Below are 20,654 nucleotides of genomic sequence, written 5' to 3'. Positions count from 1 at the left end.
AGTAAATTAAGTGCCGATCTACGCCTTTTTCCACCATAGATGCTGCCTGACGCACTGAGGTCTTGCAGCATTCAGTTTTCTGCTCCAGATCCCAGCAACTGCAGTCTCTTTTGTCTTTATTCTTTCACTTCACCCTTCTTTACACAGTTACAGGCAGAACCCTTCCCGCTATCATAACAACATCTTCAAGAGTTGGTGCTTCAAGTTGCCATCCAGCACGAAGGCCCCTTACCATCTGACACGTGTCCTCGTCTCACTGATTATCATCAGGGAGATCCACACTCAGTGATTCAGAAACACCACCTTCCTCTTCACCATCAGTTCCACCAACACTACCTTGTTATTTTTATTGCTGTACTATTTTGTTTTGGAATTTATAGTAATTTTTTTCCTTTGCACTGTATTGCTGTTAAAGTCTGTCCCGAGCCTTATAGGCTCATCAGGCTGGTGCTAATGCCGGTTCCCGTGGCGTGAAGCAACTGAGAGTACGAGACCCCCCCCCCCCCACCCCCACCCCCCGGATAGGACACCAGTCTATCGCGAGGTTAACCCCCAGCATTTTGCCGGTACCCATTTTCAGCTGGGTGGACTGAAGCAATGTATGGTTAAGTGCCTTGCTCAAGGACACAACACGCTGCTTTGGTTGGGATTTGAACTCACGATCTTCAGATCACTAGTCCAATGCCTTAACCACTTGGCCATGCACCACACTCTGTATTGCTGCTGCAAAACAAAAAAAAATAAGTCAATGATGATAAATCTGATTTTGATTCTCTGTAACTCCGTGATCCTCCTATCTTGGCCTCTTCTGTACACCCTGCATTTCCATCGATCCACTAATGAAAGCTGTTTCTCCAGTTCCCTCTCCATAAACCCTGGTGTGCCCTCCCTCAACCGTACTTTGTCTTTTATGCTATCACTGATCAACAACAATCTCTCCAACAGACTCGATGTCAAACTTTGTCTGCTATTGCTCCATCGATGTGCCCGGGGCCATTTTACTGCACTCTGTGGTACGAGGTATTGTTCTTTATAGCACAAGAGAATTCCAAGAAAACTCAAGCTACTAAACTCAAAACTGAGAGAAACTGAAAGTCAGTTCCTGCACAGTTAATAATAATCCATTAATTACACAAAGATAGAAGGAAGATTATGTGCTTCTTGAAGGGAATTAGCAGAGTTAGGAAACTGGTTCATTGGAAAAAGGAAAGAGTGGGAATAAATGAGGCCTATTCTGGATGGCTGCCAATGACAATGGTTTTCTGCAGGGGTCAGTATTGAAACCGCTTCTTTTCATGTTATATGTCGATGAACTGGATGACAGAATTGATGGCTTTGTCACCAAGTTTGCAAAAGGTACAAAGACAGATGGAAGCAGGGAGCCTGCAGAAGGATTTAGACAGATTAGAAGAATGGGCAAAGAAGTGGCAGATAGAATATAGTGTAGGGAAGATTATGGTCTTGCGTTTCAGTAGAAGGAATAAAGATGTAGACTATTTTTGAAAAGGGGAGAAAATCCAAAAATCAGAGGTGCAAAGGGACTTGGGAGTTCTTGTGCAGGAACCTGTAAAGGTTAATTTGCAGGTTGCATCGGTGTTAAGGAAGGAGAATACAATGTTAATACATTTGGAGAGGACTTGAATAAAAGAGTAAGGATGTAAAGCTAAGTCTTTTTAAGGCATTGGTCAGACCATATTTGGAGTCTTGTGAGCAGTTTTGGGCCCTTTATCTAAGAAAAGTGTGCTGGCATTGGAGAGGGTCCAGAGGAGGTTCAGAAGAATGATTCCAGGAATAAAAGGGTTAATGAATGAGGAGTGCTTGATGGCTCTGGGCCTGAACTTGTTGGAACTTAGAAGAATGAGGGAGGGGGGGGGGTGATTTCACTGAAACCTATTGAATATTGAAAGGCCTGGGTAGAGAGGATGTTTCCTATAGTGGGTGTCTGCGACCAGAGGGCACAGCCTCAGAATAGAGGGACATCCATTTAGAACAGATATATACCCAGTCATTGGGTATATTTAAAGCAGAGGTTAATAGGGTCTTGGCTAGTCAGGGTGTCAAAGATTACAGGGAGAAGGCAGGAGAATGGGGTTGAGAGGGATGGAATGGTGGAGCAGCTTATGGGCTCAGTGGCCTAATTTCGCTCTCGTGTTTTATCGGATTTATACACAGGTTTGCCAATGAAGACACACATCCCACTTATTCTCTCTTCTCACCCCTGCCATAGGGTAGAAGATATGAAAGTCTGAAAGCACGTACCACAAGGGTAAAGGACAGCTTCTATCCTACTGGTATAAAGCCTTTAAACAATTCCACAGAAAAATAAAATAGACTTGACCTCACAACTTACCTTGTTATATCCTTGTGCCTTATTGTCCCTCTGCACTGCACTTTCCCTGAAAATTGCACGTTGTTATTGTTTTATCTTGTACTAACTTGCACTGCTGTAATAAATTGATCCGCATGAACACGAAGCAAGTCATCTTTCATCGTTCCTTGATACACGTGACAACAATGAACCAATTTACCGAAAAGGTGCTTCATTCTGAGTAATCTTACTGAAGAGCTGTTGCCCTATCGTCTCTGTATATGTGTTTCACTTTGACAGCTCTCCCAAGCAGATGAGTGCTGGAGAAAGAATAAAAGATTAATGTAATTTTAGAATCAGTCTGAAACTGAAGAGACAAGCCAATTAATAACAGTGTGTCAACGTCAGCTGAAATTACTGCCTGAGATTACATCTGCTTTCTTATCCTCGCTGAGAATAAGCTCAAGTGAAGCGTTGACGGGAAGCAGGACCAACTGAGAATGTCAGCTAATACAGAGACTTCTTAATGCATTTATAAATGTGAAAGATGACATGCAACATCCAAACTGACATGAACGAAAATGGAAATGCTTGAAGCTGTATTAGTTTTCCTATCCTATTTCTCATTATGTTATGTATTCACTAGTATACACACATTTGTGGAAACACATATACAATATAAAACAGCACAGACCCTTCAGCCCACAATATTTTGCTGACCTTATAACCTAGTTTAAGATCAATTCAACCATTCCCTCCTACATAAACCCTCCATTTTTTCTATCATTCATGTACCAGTCTATGTTTCTTAATGTCCTTAATGTATCTGCCTTTACCACCACACTTGGCAGAGCATTCCACACACCCATCACACTCTGTGTAAAACGATTCACCTCCGACATCCCCCTTACACTTTCCTCCAATCTCCTTAAAACAATGCCTCCTTGTATTAGTTGTTTCCATACTGGGGAAAACAAATCTGACTATGCCTCTTATCATTAGTACACCTCTCATCCTCATTTGCTCCAAAGAGAAAACCCCTAGCTCACTCAATCCATCCTCATAAGACATGCCCTCTAGACCAGGCAGCATGGTGGTATATCTCCTCTGCATCCTCTCTAAAGCTTCCACATGCTTCTGATAATTGTCAGGCAGGTATATAGCCAAGTCTCCACCCAATCATCTGCCACTTGTTTCCAGTGCATCACCTGCAGCCTATTTAAACCCAGCTCTCAGCCACAGTCCTTGTTCACCCATCGGACCAGTCAGCTCCAACCAACTGCTCTGAGCCTTCAGTTCCCTCACAGCCACGATGTGTTAAGTATCTGTTCTCTCGTTTTGTAGCTCATTCTGGTTTGTTATTTTACAGATTTTCTTAAGTGGTCACTCATTGCTAAATTGATACTGCTTTGCATTTGGGTCAAGACTCCTCTAGATTTCCTGGCAGGATGGGTCAACCCGTGATTGGCCTCAGCAGAGATTGCTCATCTAAAGGAAGTTGCTTGCCGATATGAGGGCACAATCCAGAACCAGCAGGAAACCATTGATCAATGGTATGGCACTCTCAACCAACACTCTGCCTCATTACAGCTACCCCATGCTAGTCAACCTCCTCCCTTACTGCCCCAAATTTAGTGCTTCAGCAGATTCTCCACTTCCAGTCTCCGTGTGTATTGCACTTCAAGCTGCAGCCATCTCTGTATACCATGGTCTTTCGAGCTCGGCGCTGGCTTACACGGTGGAATTTAGGCCCCTCACACTTGGTAGTGGATTACACTGTGGAATTCAGGCCCCTCACGCTCGGTAATGGATTACACGGTGGAATTCAGGCCCCTCACGCTCGGTAATGGAATACACGGTGGAATTCAGGCCCCTCAGACTCGGTAATGGAATACACGGTGGAATTCAGGCCCCTCACGCTCGGTAGTGGATTACACGGTGGAATTCAGGCCCCTCACGTTCGGTAGTGGATTACACGGTGGAATTCAGGCCCCTCACGCTCGGTAGTGGATTACACGGTGGAATTCAGGCCCCTCACACTCGGTAATGGAATACACGGTGGAATTCAGGCCCCTCAGACTCGGTAATGGAATACACGGTGGAATTCAGGCCCCTCAGACTCGGTAATGGAATACACGGTGGAATTCAGGCCCCTCAGACTCGGTAATGGAATACACGGTGGAATTCAGGCCCCTCAGACTCGGTAATGGAATACACGGTGGAATTAAGTCCCTCAGACTCGGTAATGGAATACACGGTGGAATTCAGGCCCCTCAGACTCGGTAATGGAATACACGGTGGAATTCAGGCCCCTCAGACTCGGTAATGGAATACACGGTGGAATTCAGGCCCCTCACGCTCGGTAGTGGATTACACGGTGGAATTCAGGCCCCTCACGCTCGGTAGTGGATTACACGGTGGAATTCAGGCCCCTCACGCTCGGTAGTGGATTACACGGTGGAATTCAGGCCCCTCACACTCGGTACTGGATTACACGGTGGAATTCAGGCCCCTCACGCTCGGTAGTGGACTACACGGTGGAATTCAGGCCCCTCACACTCGGTACTGGATTACACGGTGGAATTCAGGCCCCTCACGCTCGGTAGTGGACTACACGGTGGAATTCAGGCCCCTCACACTCGGTAGTGGATTACACGGTGGAATTCAGGCCCCTCACGCTCGGTAGTGGATTACACGGTGGAATTCAGGCCCCTCACACTCGGTAGTGGATTACACGGTGGAATTCAGGCCCCTCACGCTCGGTAGTGGATTACACGGTGGAATTCAGGCCCCTCACACTCGATACTGGATTACACGGTGGAATTCAGGCCCCTCACGCTCGGTAGTGGATTACACGGTGGAATTCAGGCCCCTCACACTCGGTACTGGATTACACTGTGAGATTCAGGACTGTCACGGTCGATGCTGGATTACACCATGGGATTCAGGACTGTCTCAATGCTACTATTACCATTACAGGCTCTCAGACCAATTGAAAGACAAGCTGTCTACCCTGGAGATGCCCATCAACCTTGAAACTCTTCTCACTCTGGCCCTCCGAATTGACCCTTCCGGAATGACCATTCAGATCATTATCTAGAACCCCAGTTTCATTCCCAGAACCACTTCAGGCTCCAGAACCCATGCACTTATAGAGAGCTCCCTTAACTCCCCAAGAACATGAGCATCGGTGGAGAAACAATTTGTGCGCTCACTGTGGAGCACTCATGCATCAAATGCCCACTGCGCCTGGGAAAACAGCATCGTCAGGTAGAGACAAGAGGCCTTCTCTCTGGTAAGCTCCCTCCAGATTCTCATTCCAGCACCATAAGCCATCTCACTTTCTGTCCCCCTCCACATCCCAACAGCTGACGGTGGTGGAGTCTGTCACAGCAGGCAACTTTCTGAAACGGACAGGGGGCAGTTTGGAGTCCCTATTAAGTCTTTCTCTTATTTCTGTATTACAGCCGCTGACAGACATCCTTTGGGTCTAGGATGGTCAGGGCACACACATGGCCCATGCACATAAGCATAGGAGAGCACTCAAGTCCATCCAAGTACTCTGTATTGACTCATCCAGTTTTCCTCTCTTCTTAGGTAAACCCTGGCTCTCCACTCATGAGCCTCACCTCACCTGGCCACCTGGTTCACTATTGAACTGGAGATGCCCACCAACCTCAAAAGCGTCATCATGGTCCTCACTTCACCCCATAGATCCGTGGAGACGATGGAAACTTTTGACCTCACCAAAGTCCCTCAGGGATACGACGACTTAGCCATCAGCTTCAGTGAAAGAGAGGGCAGCACCCTGCTGCCTCACAGACCATATGACTGTGCGATCCATCACCTCCGAGGGCAGTCATTTTTTTTCCTCTCGCACCAACCCAGTTCCAAGAACACTAAAGTGAACACCTTGTTATGACAGCTGACCCTCAACCAATCGTAGATCCTCGCCCTGATCATTGAGATCGTGAGAACTAGATCCACCAGCCCCTACAACATGAACCTGCTCCAGCCAATGCACCTGACAACTGCATGAACGTGCTGGCGACTGTGTGCTTTGAGGCACTCCTCACTCCTCACTAGCCATACAATGGATTCTGGAATTTCTGCAACGTCTGTTCTGGTCGCCCATCATGATTGCAAACGTACGTCAGTCTGTCTTTGCCTGTCCTCAATGTGCCCAGACTAACTTCACCAACCACCAGCCCTCTGAGTTTTTGTGGCCCCACCCCAGCGCCTGTGGTCCCGCATCACCACGAATTTCATCATTGGTTTGCCACCTCCCGATGGTGATCATGAGTGGTGGACTGGTTCTCCAAGGCAGCACGCATCATTGCCCTCTCCAAAGTTCTGACAACCGCTGAGGCAGCAAATGTGATTCGTCAACGTGTAGTTCGCCTTCACGATTTCTCTCATGACATTGTGTCAGACCGGGACCTACAATTCTTCTTCCATTTTTAGCAAGGCTCTGGCAATCATCCACAGACCAGCAGTCCCTCAGAAAGAACCAATTAGCAGGTAAAGAAGTTTCTGCAATGCATTGCTGCCCCAAACCCTTCCAGATGAAAGAAATATCTGCTCTGGCTGAGCTGTCCTACAATTTACAGACCAGCTTTGCCATGGGCTTGTCATCCTTTGAAATGCTTGATGGTTCCTTGCAGAGGCGATGGTGGAGGTCCGGTCTGCTGCTGTTGGAATACCTGGAGGGCCATCCTGGCTGCTGCCTGTGCTTTGCTGCCAGGCCAACCACCAGCAGTGTCAGCCAGACTACTTTGGCCTGCGGACAGTGTCTGGCTGTCCTCCCAAGATCTATCCCTGCACATCGACTCCTGCAAGCTCCACCTCGGTTCATTGGTCCCTTTAAGATTACCCTTCACATCAATCCAGTCACTTACTGTCTCCAGCTGCCACTGTCCCTAAGGATCACACCCACCTTCCATGTGCCCTACCTCAAGCCCATGGTCCACTTAATCCACCTGAGCCTGCATCTCCAAGGTGGAAGACGGTTCAGTGTACACAGTTCACCAATTGATGGATTCATGTCGCTGTGGATGGGGTGTGCATTACCTGCTCAACTGGGAAGAGTATGGTCCAGAGGAGAGGTTTTGGTTGCTGTCCAGTTTCACCTTGGACATCGCTCATCGAGGAGTTCCAGCAGACCCATCTGGATCATCCTGGGCCGCCAGGAGCTGGCTGTAGGAGGGCGGAGAGAGGGGGTCCTGTCAGGCCTGCATAGGATGACACCTCCCAGTTTCCACCCTGCTAACAGGGTCAAAATGTCCCGTCAGGTCTAACCAGGCTTTTCGAGAGCTGCAAGATTACCTCACAGCTCCTTAATTCAATATCCAAATCAATAAAGGACAACACCCATACACCTTCTTACCAACTGACAATTTTCACAGCAATTTGAAGGGATCTATGGGCATGGAGTCCAAGATCCCTCTGTTCCTCCATATGGCTAGAAATCCTGCCATTATCCCTGTATTTTCCCTTCAAAAGTGAATCACTTCACGTTTCTGGGTTGAACTCCATCTGCCAATTCTTAGCCCAGCTCTGCATATTTTCAATGCCCTGTTATAACCTATGACAACTTTCTACACTGCCCACAACCCTACCAGCCTTTGTGTAATCTGCTAATTTACAAACCCACTCTTCCAATTCCTCATCCAAGTTATTTATAAAAACTCTCAAGAGCAGGGGTCCCAGAACAGCACCCCACAGAACACCACTGGTCACTGACCTTCAGGCAAAGTATGTTCCATTTACAACCACCCTTTGCCTTCTGTGGGCAAGCCAAATCAGAATCCTCACAGACAAGTTTTCCTGGATCCCAGGCATCCTGACTTCCTGAATTAGCCTACTATGGGGAACCTTATCAAAAGCCATATAAAATTCTTATAGACCACATCCACTGTTCTACCTTCATCAGTGTGCTTTGTCACATCCTCAAAGAATCCAATGCTCATGAGGCATGACCTACTCCTCACATGCTGACTAACCCTAATCAGACTATGCTTCTCCCAATGCTCGTAAATCCTGTCTCAAAGAATCTTTGTCAATAACTTGCCCACACTAAAGACTCACTGGGTTATAATTCCCAGGGTTATCCCTACTCCCTTTCTCGAACAAAGAAATAGCATCTGCACTCATGTACACAGAAGCATGGGCATAAACATTTTAATAATCACTTCTGTAACTAATTTATACACATCTTCCACTCCTTAGAAATGCACTCCAAGATCCTCAGATTCTTGACACAGAGAGACTGCAGAGAAGATATTTTCTGAATTTAAAGATGCCAATTATTTTCCGCACTGGTGAAAATACAAGACAGCAGATGCTGGAATCTGAAGCAAAAAAAAACTGCTAAAGGAACTCGGGTCAGGCAGCATCTTTAGAGGGAAATGGACAGTTGTCAAGAGCCTTCATCTGGAAGTTCAGCTATATTTGGCATCTGCAAAACTGGAAGATATCAATGAGAAAAGGGCAAACATGCAAAACAGGTAATCAACAAACACTGACTATCCGTTTGTCGATAACATACACACTAACGTAGTATCTGCCCAGAAGCTAGCTTTTATATAAAAGCTGTTAGTCAGGTAGATTGTCCACATAGGACACTTTCAGCATAAACTATTGGGATGAAATATTTTTGTTATATTGGCTTATGATCTAGGTTTCAATTGATATAACAGAAGGAAGAACTTTCTCAGGAATGGACCGATGTGCCAATATTGCATAGTGAAGTTGCAGTCCCTTGCACTTTCTGTGACCTGACAGGGTGAGCCATTTGAAATCCAGACATTCTTTAAATATCATACAACCCACACAACTGAAAAGTGATTCTATTGTTGTAATAATAGCCCAGATTTTGGGCTCAGTGCCCTTAGAATTTCAGTAGCATCTTCTGGTAGTGATAATCTTTGGGTAACTTCACAAATGAGTTTGAACATTGAGTCTATTCACAATCTTCTGGGGTCTGCAGAAGTTAGAGATCAAGTTCTAAGATGCTGCTGCAAATCTGACGAATTGTGATTATTAAAACATCATTTGGACTTTTTAAACCAGGGGTGTCAAACTCATTTTAGGTCACGGGCTGGATTGAGCAAAATGCAGCTTCATGCGGGCCAGATCAGTCGGATGCGTGCGAACGCAGCTTTCGTTGCCTCCGTTTTTTCAGCCTGCTCTCATGTGTCTCAGTGTCTGCTATAACTACAAAGTGTTTCACTTTACAAATTCCGTTTCTTATGAAGAAGACTGCCGAATAAACACTAAAAACCCTGAAAACCTGGTACCTGAATAAACTCAGCATTAGCCATATCATACGCCATAGGCGCTTCGATTACTGGGGCCAGCTTTAATAGTAATTAGATATTATCTCGCGGGCCAAAGATAATTCCACCACGGGCCGGATTTGGCTCGCGGGCCAAAGATAATTCCACCACGGGCCGGATTTGGCCCGCGGGCCTTGAGTTTGACATATATGTTTTAAACGGTTACAAACTATTGGAAATGGGAATGGGGTGGAGATTGCTTGATAAATGAAAATCATCTTGTCATCTAACAAATGGGCCACTTCATATCCAATTCCCACAGAACAGGTGACCTTTGGTGGAAGAGGCTGGAGGCAGTTGCCAGGAGCTGCTACCTCCAGAATTTGTCCAAGACAAAAATAAGATTTTTATTTTAAATCAAAGAATTGCTGCTGGTGGAAATCTGAACTAAACACAGAACATGCAGGAAATACTCAGCAAAGCAGGCAGCTTCTGTTGTGAAAGAAAGAGGGCCAACATCTCAGGCTGTAACATTTTATTAAAGATAGTAAAGGTCAGAAATCAAACATGTCTGAAGTTTCAGAGCAGAAGGGAAGGATGAAGTGAAGACATAAACTAAATATGGAGAGGGGATGGTGTAAAGGACTTTTCATCCAGTCTCCAAGGGTGACCCTAAGTTTCATGTTGCCCACTTTATTTCTCCATAATGAACTCCTTGTCATTGTTCCAATTATGCTCAACACAAGATCGAGGACTGACACCAGATCTTGCCAAGTGACATAATACAACCTTTACAACTCAATGTTAAGTTCAACAATTTCAGTCATTTGAGTTTGCTTCAAATCTGACCATTTATGACTAATGCAACATTAATTATTTCTTTCTCCACCTTACCTGCTGAATATTTTCAATATTCTGTTTTTTATTTCAATTTTTCTTCATCTGCAGTGTTTTCTTCAGTTTAATTTCATTTGCAACACTTCCCCCCTCCATGTTTTTTTCCATTTTCATTCATCTTCCTCTGTGACAGGGGGTCTCAACCTTTTTTATGCCATGGACCAATACCATTAAGCAAGAGTTCCTTGGTCCCAGGTCGGGTATCCCTACTCTATGACTACATCATCATCAACTTATCTCCACCAACAACTTGTTAGACTCCACCCTATCAGCCATTCCTTTTCTTCCCTTCATCCCTTCTCCACGACCGGGGGGGATCTCATTGAAACCTTTCGAACGTCAAAAGGCCTAGACAGAGTAGATGCACAAAAGGATGTTTCCCATGGTGGGAAGGTCTAAGACAAGAGGGCACAGCAATCCCTCAGGACAGAGGGGCGTCCATTCAAAACAGAGATGCAGAGAAATTTCTTGAGCCAGAGGGTGGAATTTATGGAATTTGTTGCCACGTGCAGCTGTGGAGGCCAGATTGTTGGGTGTATTTAAGGCAGAGATTGACAGGCTCTTGATTGGACATGGCATCGAAGGTTATGGGGTGAAGGCTGGGAAATGGGATTGAGGAGGAGAAAAAAAAAGGATCAGCCATCATTGAATGGCGGAGTAGACTCGATGGGCCAAATGGCCTAATTCTGCTCCTATGTCTTATGGTCTTAACCTCAAATATCTATCTTCTAATTGTGTGGGGAAAATCATATCTATGCACAGAGGATTTCCAGCATTGCCTGATGGTCTATTTTACACTCAGCATTAAAACAATTGGATTGACAGCTGGATTATGCATTATATTCAAGACCAATCAGTCACACAAAGAATTAAAATACCAATTAAACCCCTTTAAAATTGTAAGCAATTTTACAACCCGTCCTAGCTTATCAAGATTCTTCAAAATTCAGCAATAATTATAGAAACAAGCCAAAGGAAAGATAAGCACAATTCCCATGGTTACAAACCAGCTGTAAACAGCAAGCAGGAAATTTTATGAGCTTCTCCTCCAAAACCATCAATAAATAGGAAGCAATCTCCCAATCCCAGTTACAAAAAATTTAAATACGGTTTGAATTCCAATACAAAAAGAGTATTCTGGAAGCCAGCTTGCTATTGTCTCAAATGTGTGGTGTATAGGTAAAGCAGTTATGAATATATTACACAGGTCTTTTGGCCTCTTTTCTGAAAGAGTTCTCGAATCAACACAATCATCCCAATCTCTCTTTGTAATATTGACAGTATTTCATTTAATATTTATTTAGTGTTTAATTTTTAGTTGGAAGCTATTTTAGCTTCCACCACCATCTTAGGCAATGGATTTCAGGTTTTATCATATTAAAAATAATCTTCTGTCAATCAGCGTAAATCTGTTCATTGAATGGCTGCCACCCATTGGAAATTTCTCTCATCTTTGATGTTCCAAGAGGAACAACACCAGCTTCTCTAGAATAGCAGTAATCATTCCCTGGGGAAAGGTCTGGGAATACAAGACGTCTACGATTGTTATACCTTGCAATTTATTCAATATTAGAGTAAACACATTTTGAGAATGCTGTCAACGTCTTTCATGGAACAGTTCACAACTTTGATGCAAATTCACAGATGAATAAAAATGATTAAGAGAATCCAGGAGATGAAGTTTGAATGGGCTAACCCTATATTTAATTATCCAGTACAGAAATGTCACGCTAGATTTATATCAGCACTAAATATGAATGCATCATCACGTGGCATTCAACTCCAAGTCTACTGAAACAAACAAATGTGCAAATGTATTTGGACACAATATTAAATAACCCGCCTCATCACAGGGAAGTTACACTTCTTTTGTGCAGAACTTAACATCCTGCTGATATAACAATACAATTTATCAATAAATAGACATTTCCAGAGCAAAAATAAATAGAAAACATATACAGTACAAAACAAATATTACAGACATTTCATATTGTTCACAGTACAACCACCTTCCATGTTCTCACAATTCTTTCTATGCACTTTCACAAGGGGTTTGAGTTTTAATTATGCTTGGCTCTCAAATCTGGTACATTGAGTGTTTTACTTTAAGTTCATGAAACAGTTTGGCCGTCCCCTGTGCTACCCAGAGCAAGGGATACCTTATTAATCTTCTATACAGATGTTGCTTGGTCTTTCTAAGCTTTTGGACATTGGAGGTCATGAAAGGTGCAAGTGTTTTTGTTTATTGATCCATTGTAATTGATGTTATTCAACCACCATTTACAATCGACGAGACTCAATGAACTTCATAAATTTTAGGTGCCATCATCAGGAGCCAGTCTTGGTTTGTTTGGAATCAGAAATTCCATTCTAGAAACTTGCACACATCTTTCAGATGGAATATTAACTGTGGCCCCAAGATCTCTCTCAGGTCAATATAAAACTTCCCATAGCACTACTACAAAGAAGAACAATGGAGTTCCTGAGCAAGTTTCAGGGTCCTGGGCAACACGGATCCTTCACTTTGCACTAAAAAGAACTTTTGCTCTTTTTCCCTAATTGTATTCTTTCTTGTAAATTAAACATAAATGATGTACAATTTTGTTTTACTGTGAATGCTGCTTATATGATGCAATGTTTAATGGTTCCAATTAATATCAGAGAATGTATATGGTATACAACCTGAAATTCTTGCTCTGCACAGACATTCACAAAACAGAAGAAAACCCCCCAAAGAAGGAACGACAGGAAAATGTTAGCAAGTCCCCCCCCCCATGCACAAGCAGCAGCAAAAGCTTCGACCTTCCCCCCACCTGCCTCAGTGAAAGTTTCAACCCTCCCTCCACCTCCACCTGAGAGAGAGAGATGAGACCTCAATTGAATCAAAGGATCACATTTTTTACGAGCACAGTTTCCCCACATTGGAGCATCTCCTTAGATGTTTGTTCTCAAGCCTGCAACATGGCAAATGAGCCACCAGGGTCTGCCTCAGAAGTGCAGGTCTTGCCCAGTGAGTGCAGCATTCACTGCCATGTGCTCATCATCTTTAGCTGAAAGTCTTAGAATGATTTGCCTAACATCCTCATTGGTGCAGTACCTGTACCCTAAGGGTTGTAGGGGTTAAATTACAGGGTGCATTATTATCTTCTCAGGGAAACCAGCAGACCCCATATCTGGGGTGCAAACATCTTTATCCTTCATCACCTTTGCCCTGCAGTTTCTTTGAGGGTATTTTGAGAGTAGCAGCTCTGCGATGATACAAACTGTGTTTCCAGCCATCAGCTGCCTCTAACATCTACTGAAGCTGCAACGAGCAGATGCTTCATATAAATAGGAGGAGGTTGACATCAGCACACTGCAGTACTGATTACAAGATTGCTGTCGACAGCTAGTCAGTGACATAGATGCAAGATAAATATGGGGTACATCAGAACTAGAAGAGCTGTGTTAGTTAAAGCTTTTTTTCACATACTGTATAATTACATAAAACTTGTAGCATAGAAACAGGATCTCGAACTCAACAAGCCTTTGTTGGAGGTTATGCTCGACATAAGCATCCTCACAACCTAATTAATTTTTAACATGCTGTCAATGAACTGGCCACCTGTACTTTGAAAGGTTGCTTGCAACTCATATAAATACTGCGCTCTCTTCAAAGATAAGCAATTGGCTTCAATTGAGCAATTATTTGCATCTGGTACAGTTTGTAATCCAAACTTCCTGAAAATACAAGTCCAGTGTTTGATTTCAAAAATACTGTGGCTGCATTTTTAGTTTTGAATATTTTGTTAAGAGAGTATCATCAGCAAACGGTTTGCTCCTCCAGCAAAGGTGATCCCATAAACAAACTTCCCTGGATGCTAATTTTTAACTTATTATATTTTTTAAATATTGTGCATTCCCCAACTTCAGATGATTCCAAAATAATTTGCAATTAATTGATTTGACTATTGAAAGTTTTTGTGGAATTTAATTAGTTTGATTTTATAAGATACTTGGAGAACATCTAGCCTTTTTACCCAACAATATTTGAATAGCAAACTATCTGTAGTGATTTTATACCGAATGTGCTTCAAGTTGTGGATCAGCTCAGGCAGTTCTTGACTCTATATATTTCGATCAGTTAAACTCAGTTGAGCTGTATAGATTACTATCCTCTATGCAGTTATTGCAGAATCAACTCCTGAATAATTATAGGAAAGATGTCAACAAAATAGAGAGTAGAGAGAAGATTTACTAGAATGTTACCTGGGTTTCAGCACCTAGGTTACAGGGAAAGATTGAACAAGTTAGGTCTTTATTCTTTGGAGCGTAGAAGGTTGAGGGGGGACTTGATAGAGGTATTTAAAATTATGAGGGGGATAGATAGAGTTGACGTGGATAGGCTTTTTCCATTGAGAGTAGGGGAGATTCAAACAAGAGGACATGAGTTGAGAGTTAGGGGGCAAAAGTTTAAGGGTAAATCGAGGGGGAATTTCTTTACTCAGAGAGTGGTAGCTGTATGGAACGAGCTTCCAGTAGAAGTGGTAGAGGCAGGTTCGGTATTGTCATTTAAAGTAAAATTGGATAGGTGTATGGACATGAAAGGAATGGAGGGTCAGTGGGACTAGGTGAGAGTAAGCGTTCGGCACGGACTAGAAGGGCCGAGATGGCCTGTTTCCGTGCTGTAATTGTTATATGGTTATAAGCCATTTACTTGGATTAGGATTCACTGTAGGAGGCAAGGCTAGAACTGAAAAGTTGAGAGAGTTTATGAAAATGTAAAGAAGGAGAAGAAAAGCAAAAACTAAACAAAAGCTGCAAGAAAGAACATCTGCCTTCAAGCACTGTCATCTTCAATATTGGCCAACAACTTGAAACATATATAGTGAAACACACAAAACATTTTTTCCAAGAACATATTCTGTGAACACAATTGTGTGTTTGAGGTACCAATGCTTTCCTTCAATGCCAATATAACATCTATTGGTAAACAGTTATCGTGTAATGGTGTTTCATGCTATAAATAATTTAAGAACAACTTTTAAAATACAGTCGGCCCTCCTTATCCATGGGTTCTGCATGCACGGATTCAACCAACCACGGATCGGGAAAACCCAGAAGTTCTCTCTCCAGCACTCGTCGTTTGAGCATGTACAGACTATTTCTTATTGTCATTATTCCCTAAACAATACAGTATAACAACTATTTACATAGCATTTACATTGTATTGGGCATTATAAGTAATCTAGAAATGATTTTAAAGTACAAGCAGTCCCTGGGTTATGAAATAGTACCGTTCCTGATTCCGTCTTTAAGTCGGATTTGAAGTCGGAACAGGTACATCCGGTATTATTTAGCGTCAGTTAGTCAAACGTTTGTCTTAGTATATAGTATATATTTTACCTGTCTATGCATATTAAACACTTAAGAAAAGTATGTATTTCAATAATTAAACTACTGTGTTGCTTAGTAATAATTGTAGCTTTCATCGGGGCAGGGCCTTTCACATGCTCCATTAAAATTGTTCCGATCATTGACCGACTGTAGCCTAATGCTTTTCCAATGACCAATGGCGTTTCACTTCTTTCTGATCGCTTTATTACTTCCACTTTATTTTTAATCATGATCGTCATTATTTTCATGAACATAAACACTACAGATTCAGAACTACGCACTGAAACGGGTTAAATAAGGTCTGAGGTTCCGCTGGGTCCTAAAGACCACCGCACTGAGACAGGTTAAATAAGGGACTTGAGCATTTGCGTTTTTTGGTATCCGCGGTGGTGGTGGGGGGGGGGGGGGGGGTCCGGAACCAATCCCCCGTGGATAAGGAGGGCCGACTGTAATGAAGACATTGGACCAGCTTCTGCCATCCGGGTAAGAGTGAGGCCAACAGTATTGAACATTACAGACACACCGCATGTTATTATACAGCAATTTCAAGCGAGCATTTGTAGGGACAAACTTTTTTAAAACTTTTGCATGTGCATAGGATCACAGGGCACTAAACTATGATAGGCAACATCCAATATTTAAATACAACTCCTGGCAAGATCAATAGCAACATGGTGAAAGAGAGAACTCACTTTTTTTAAGTCTTATGTTTATAAGAGATGCATTTTGTTCCAGATCATTGGGCTTGCTGGTTTTAAACCGCTAATGACATCAGCCTAGCTGGGTTTCCTGTGATCCATGAACGTGATGACAGCCCTATTGTGCCAGCACCAGAATTGTTGACAATGAGAGCACGGCTAAAATTGATATAGTTAAGATGGTGTGAATTTCATCTTGCAGCAGGCTAACTCACAGATCTAATATTGAATGTAGTCATCGAATTTAAGCTGTCATCAACCCAGCTATAATTGAATCAAGTGGTGAATTATGTGACTCCGGAAAAGCAAAACACACAGTGACATCGAATATGCTGGATAGAGTGAAGATGGCAGGGTAATTGTCTCTTTCAATCACAGCTGTAGCAACACTGCTCTGAGTGACTGGCATTGATTTTACACATTCTGCTTACCACCTTGACAGGACGATTACTGGAAGCCCATGCTTTACTGCCCTTGAGGTAATGGTGAGCTGTGTGCCTTCAAACACTGCAAGTACTTTATAGTGAAGGCACTTCACAATGCTGTTGCATTGGAAGTTTTAGAATTTAGACCCAGTAGTGATACAGGAACTCCAATATATTTCCAAGTTGGCCTGGTATATGAAGTTGCATCAGGACCATTTTGAAGGAGGTTTCCTCCTCCCTGCAATGGGATATCCACAAGTCTCTCTTCCCCTGTGGTCTCTGCTCCAGGATAACATCTTCATCTTTATACTGCTTGAATTTCCTGTGTGCAGCTGCAAGTACTTTTCCAAAAAGACAGGAATTTCAAAGGTTAAAAGAACTTAGCTTGAAAGCAGATATATTGTGCTTTACAGTCCTAAGCAGGATTTTAGAATCACAAGAAGCAGAAAACTGAAGCAAACAGACATCCTGCCTTCCACGGAGTCTCTTCAACATATAGAATGAAAAATCTGCGAAGATTAGGAACAGGAAGCACAAAGATGATGCATTCTTGGCATTTGAAGGTAGATTGGGAGACTGTAGTCATACCTATAGGACTTTCCAATCGGAGGGAACTAGTTATTACAATAAGAATTGCTGCTGGATTGAAACAAATTTTACAAAAGCACAAAATACCTCTATGAACAAGTTTACCTGACCTAATCTACACACTGGCACATACATTCTTCTGCCATTGTGGCTTGACTCACACAACAATACGCAATTCTCGCAACAGCAGCACCTCACAATGTTGTTTGATGAATCTTTAACTGTTCTTTTCCACTTTAGTTGATTGATGTATAATACTACTGTCATTCATCAGACAAAGTTAACTGGTGCTGCTTCTAAACTCCAGCAGAGGCTTTGTTACGCCACTGGACTGCATGGTACAATATCCCGTGGTACCATTCATGTCCACAGTTGATCTATTAACACTGAGCTTCTGATCTGGTATGCCTTTAGAGTCATTTTAAGCCACTGCATTAAAAAAACCAGTCCATACACTTAATACAGACCTTTGCTATGATCCATTACAACCAGAGTAAATCTTATTTCAACCAGATTAGATGCCTTTTAACTGTGTTTCACTGCATCAATCAACACTGTGCACAAAGCCCTAAAACAGCTCATTATTTAAGCTCAGTCCTCTTATTCGTTACACACTTTGTCAACTACAGGGCAACAGGATACTGAACAACATACTTTTGGGCCACATAACGTAGAGAAGTACAGGATGTTTCTTCCTTTCCCACCAGACAATCTTGCTTTATGTGTTGCAAGTCAGTGCCTCTGCAAATGGGCCGAGAAGGTTTTTATTAAAGATGCACCTTATCCAAATCAGGTATGTTGTAAATGGTTTAATGTTTTCTATAAACGTGTAGTTCTGGTGAGGCAAGATGTAGGGCATATATGTGTTCTCACCTTGTTCCTGTATCCAAACCTCATATGTCACCTCTTTTACCTTCAGGTACTTCAGATTCCAAGGTACTTGCCAGGAAATGGACAATTTTGCTTCACTGGCACTCTGGACAGAGGCTTGACATACGGAATCTCGCACCTTCCCAGGATATATTATACTTCTTGCTTTAACCTTCCTGAGAGGAGGTTTAGATTTCACTGACTGGTGAATTGCAGTCATCACAGATGGGATATCTACAAGAGTGTCTTGATAAATACGGAATAGCCATTCAGGATTTCGGCAGCACAGGTGGCGAGGGACTTCCTTGCTCTTTACAATGCGCTCTTGTTCAACTCTATCAAGGTGAGCAATTCCACCTTGCTCCCAGGGTCTGTCAGGATGGGTAACAGAATTCTCTTCCTTTGTGTTCTGCCAAGCAACGTACTGTAGGTCCATGCCCAGGAGAGATGCCAGGGTTTTATAGGGTGTGTAATGCTCGGGGTTCACGGCATAAGGAAACAGTTCAACAACCACAGCACCCCTAGGCAGAAACATTGCCATCACCAGTTGGGATCCATGCATGCTGACCAACATGGAGGCACCACTAATCAGTCTGACAAGGTCTCCAAAGGAATACTCGTCCAGAGACACCGCAATAGTCTTCATTTGAAACTCTTGTGCTAGTGCTAGGATCAATTCTGCTTCATTCAAAATCAACCTGTTAACCGTGCGACTGAACAGTACAATGTACTCTTCACCACTGGAGCTTGTAGTAACGTTTAACTTTTCCACAATGAAGTGTGTGAAATGCCTGATTTCGTTTCCAGATACCAATATATTTGCTTTTGGTCCCTGAGGCTGAATGAAGCCGTACTGATACCAAGTTGTCATTTTTGACAACCCAACATAAGATTTTGTAAAGCAAAGCAAACTCCCGAGACTCTTCAATTGTTCTCTCAGAAGAGGTTGTTTGTTACTAAATAATTTGTAGAGCTCAAAGTGCAACCCTTCATTCCACCCTTCCATGAAGACCAAGCGCGAATCTTCATTCAAGTCCTGAAATTGCTGCATTGTGTAGTAGATCGGGAGCAGATCGTCATGGAAGATGTGCATGAGGTTGTCTGGATTGAACCGATTCATAATCAATGCAACGTCCGGCACAAAGACTGGCTTCTGCATGAACTTGAGAGCTGCGACAGGCAATTCCACAAAATTGAAGTACTGTGCAGTGTGATCTTCTACAGAGGACAGGTCTAAAAGAGCAGGCTGGAATCGCCGCGAGCCCAGGTTTGGCAGCAGTATGGAGGCATTGCCATGGAAGAAGACAAACTCGTCAGCCTCTGTAGAGTAGCAGAGGGACTCGATCCGACAGATCCGCTCAGTATGCATTCTCCCAGTGCAAACCATTCTGGTGCCATTTTCCATAAGAGCCTGCAGGGCTGCGTGGTAGTCAATCTTCACTTGGGACAGCTCTTGGGTTTGCTGGGATAGCATCAATTCTTCTTGTAGTGAAGTGACCTGCTCCCACAACTTGACATACTTCCACAGCACTGCCGCCAGGATGGACACAAGCAGAGCGTTGACAATAATTGCTATGCTCATTCTGCAGTTTGATTTAGGCATGTAGAGCTGAGTGCATATCACTGCAAGCAGATGGTGAAGAGACCCCTCTCAAGGCAGCGTGAAGACCCTTAAAAAGACAGCATTATTAGAGAGTTGCTTCTAATTAAAAAACATTCAAAAATTTAATTACATCCCTCAAAAACACAAGGGGACAAAGAAGGAGGGAGTAATGATAATTTAAAGTCATGTACCGTTTTGACATAATAAACAACCAAGGGATTAGGATAAGAAAAGAACAATTTGTCACCAAACTACAAGGTCAAATTTTGGTAAGATACAAGAATGTCTTATTGGAAGATGGAGCAAGGTGGAAAGGCAGAGTTGTCTGAAGAATTTCCCAGGTCAGCTGCAAAGGGATGGTCACTGATGGTGCAGTGATTGAAAGTAGGGAAGACCCAGAGTCTGGAATTGAAGAGCTGCATCTCTTAAATACTCTAAGAATGGAGATGTCAGAGGGATGTGGGAAGGGATAGGGAAGGATGTGTTTATAAGCAAAACTGAAAATTGAAAATAGAATATGGGCCAGATCAGCAGTATAGGTCAGTGAGTAGAGAACTTTTGCAACTATGGAATATGGTGCAAGTTAGAATTTGAATGAGATCATTTTTAAAG

At 43.1% G+C, this 20,654-nt stretch overlaps 1 protein-coding gene across 11 annotated transcripts in view; it reads right to left on the bottom strand.

The window, feature by feature from the left end:
* Positions 1 to 20,654, bottom strand: part of pomgnt2 (protein O-linked mannose N-acetylglucosaminyltransferase 2 (beta 1,4-)) — a 131,726-nt gene that overhangs the window by 63,136 nt on the left and 47,936 nt on the right. For 7 of the 11 annotated variants that reach the window (XM_073050161.1, XM_073050180.1, XM_073050156.1 and 4 more), the window contains one exon: positions 12,159 to 20,109. The exons of the other annotated variants lie outside the window; for them this stretch is intronic. In XM_073050161.1, coding sequence (XP_072906262.1) covers positions 18,288 to 20,042 — 1,755 coding nt within the window. In that variant the 5' untranslated portion in view covers positions 20,043 to 20,109 and the 3' untranslated portion in view covers positions 12,159 to 18,287. Of the gene's footprint in view, positions 1 to 12,158; positions 20,110 to 20,654 lie in introns of those variants that run through there. 11 annotated transcript variants of the gene reach the window in all.

The sequence above is a fragment of the Hemitrygon akajei genome, chromosome 1, assembly GCF_048418815.1.
Source record: "Hemitrygon akajei chromosome 1, sHemAka1.3, whole genome shotgun sequence".
In the NCBI taxonomy this organism is placed as follows: Eukaryota; Metazoa; Chordata; class Chondrichthyes; order Myliobatiformes; family Dasyatidae; genus Hemitrygon; species Hemitrygon akajei.
The sequence above is the reverse complement of the archived record's forward strand: the minus strand, read 5'-3'. Positions and strand labels throughout refer to the sequence as shown.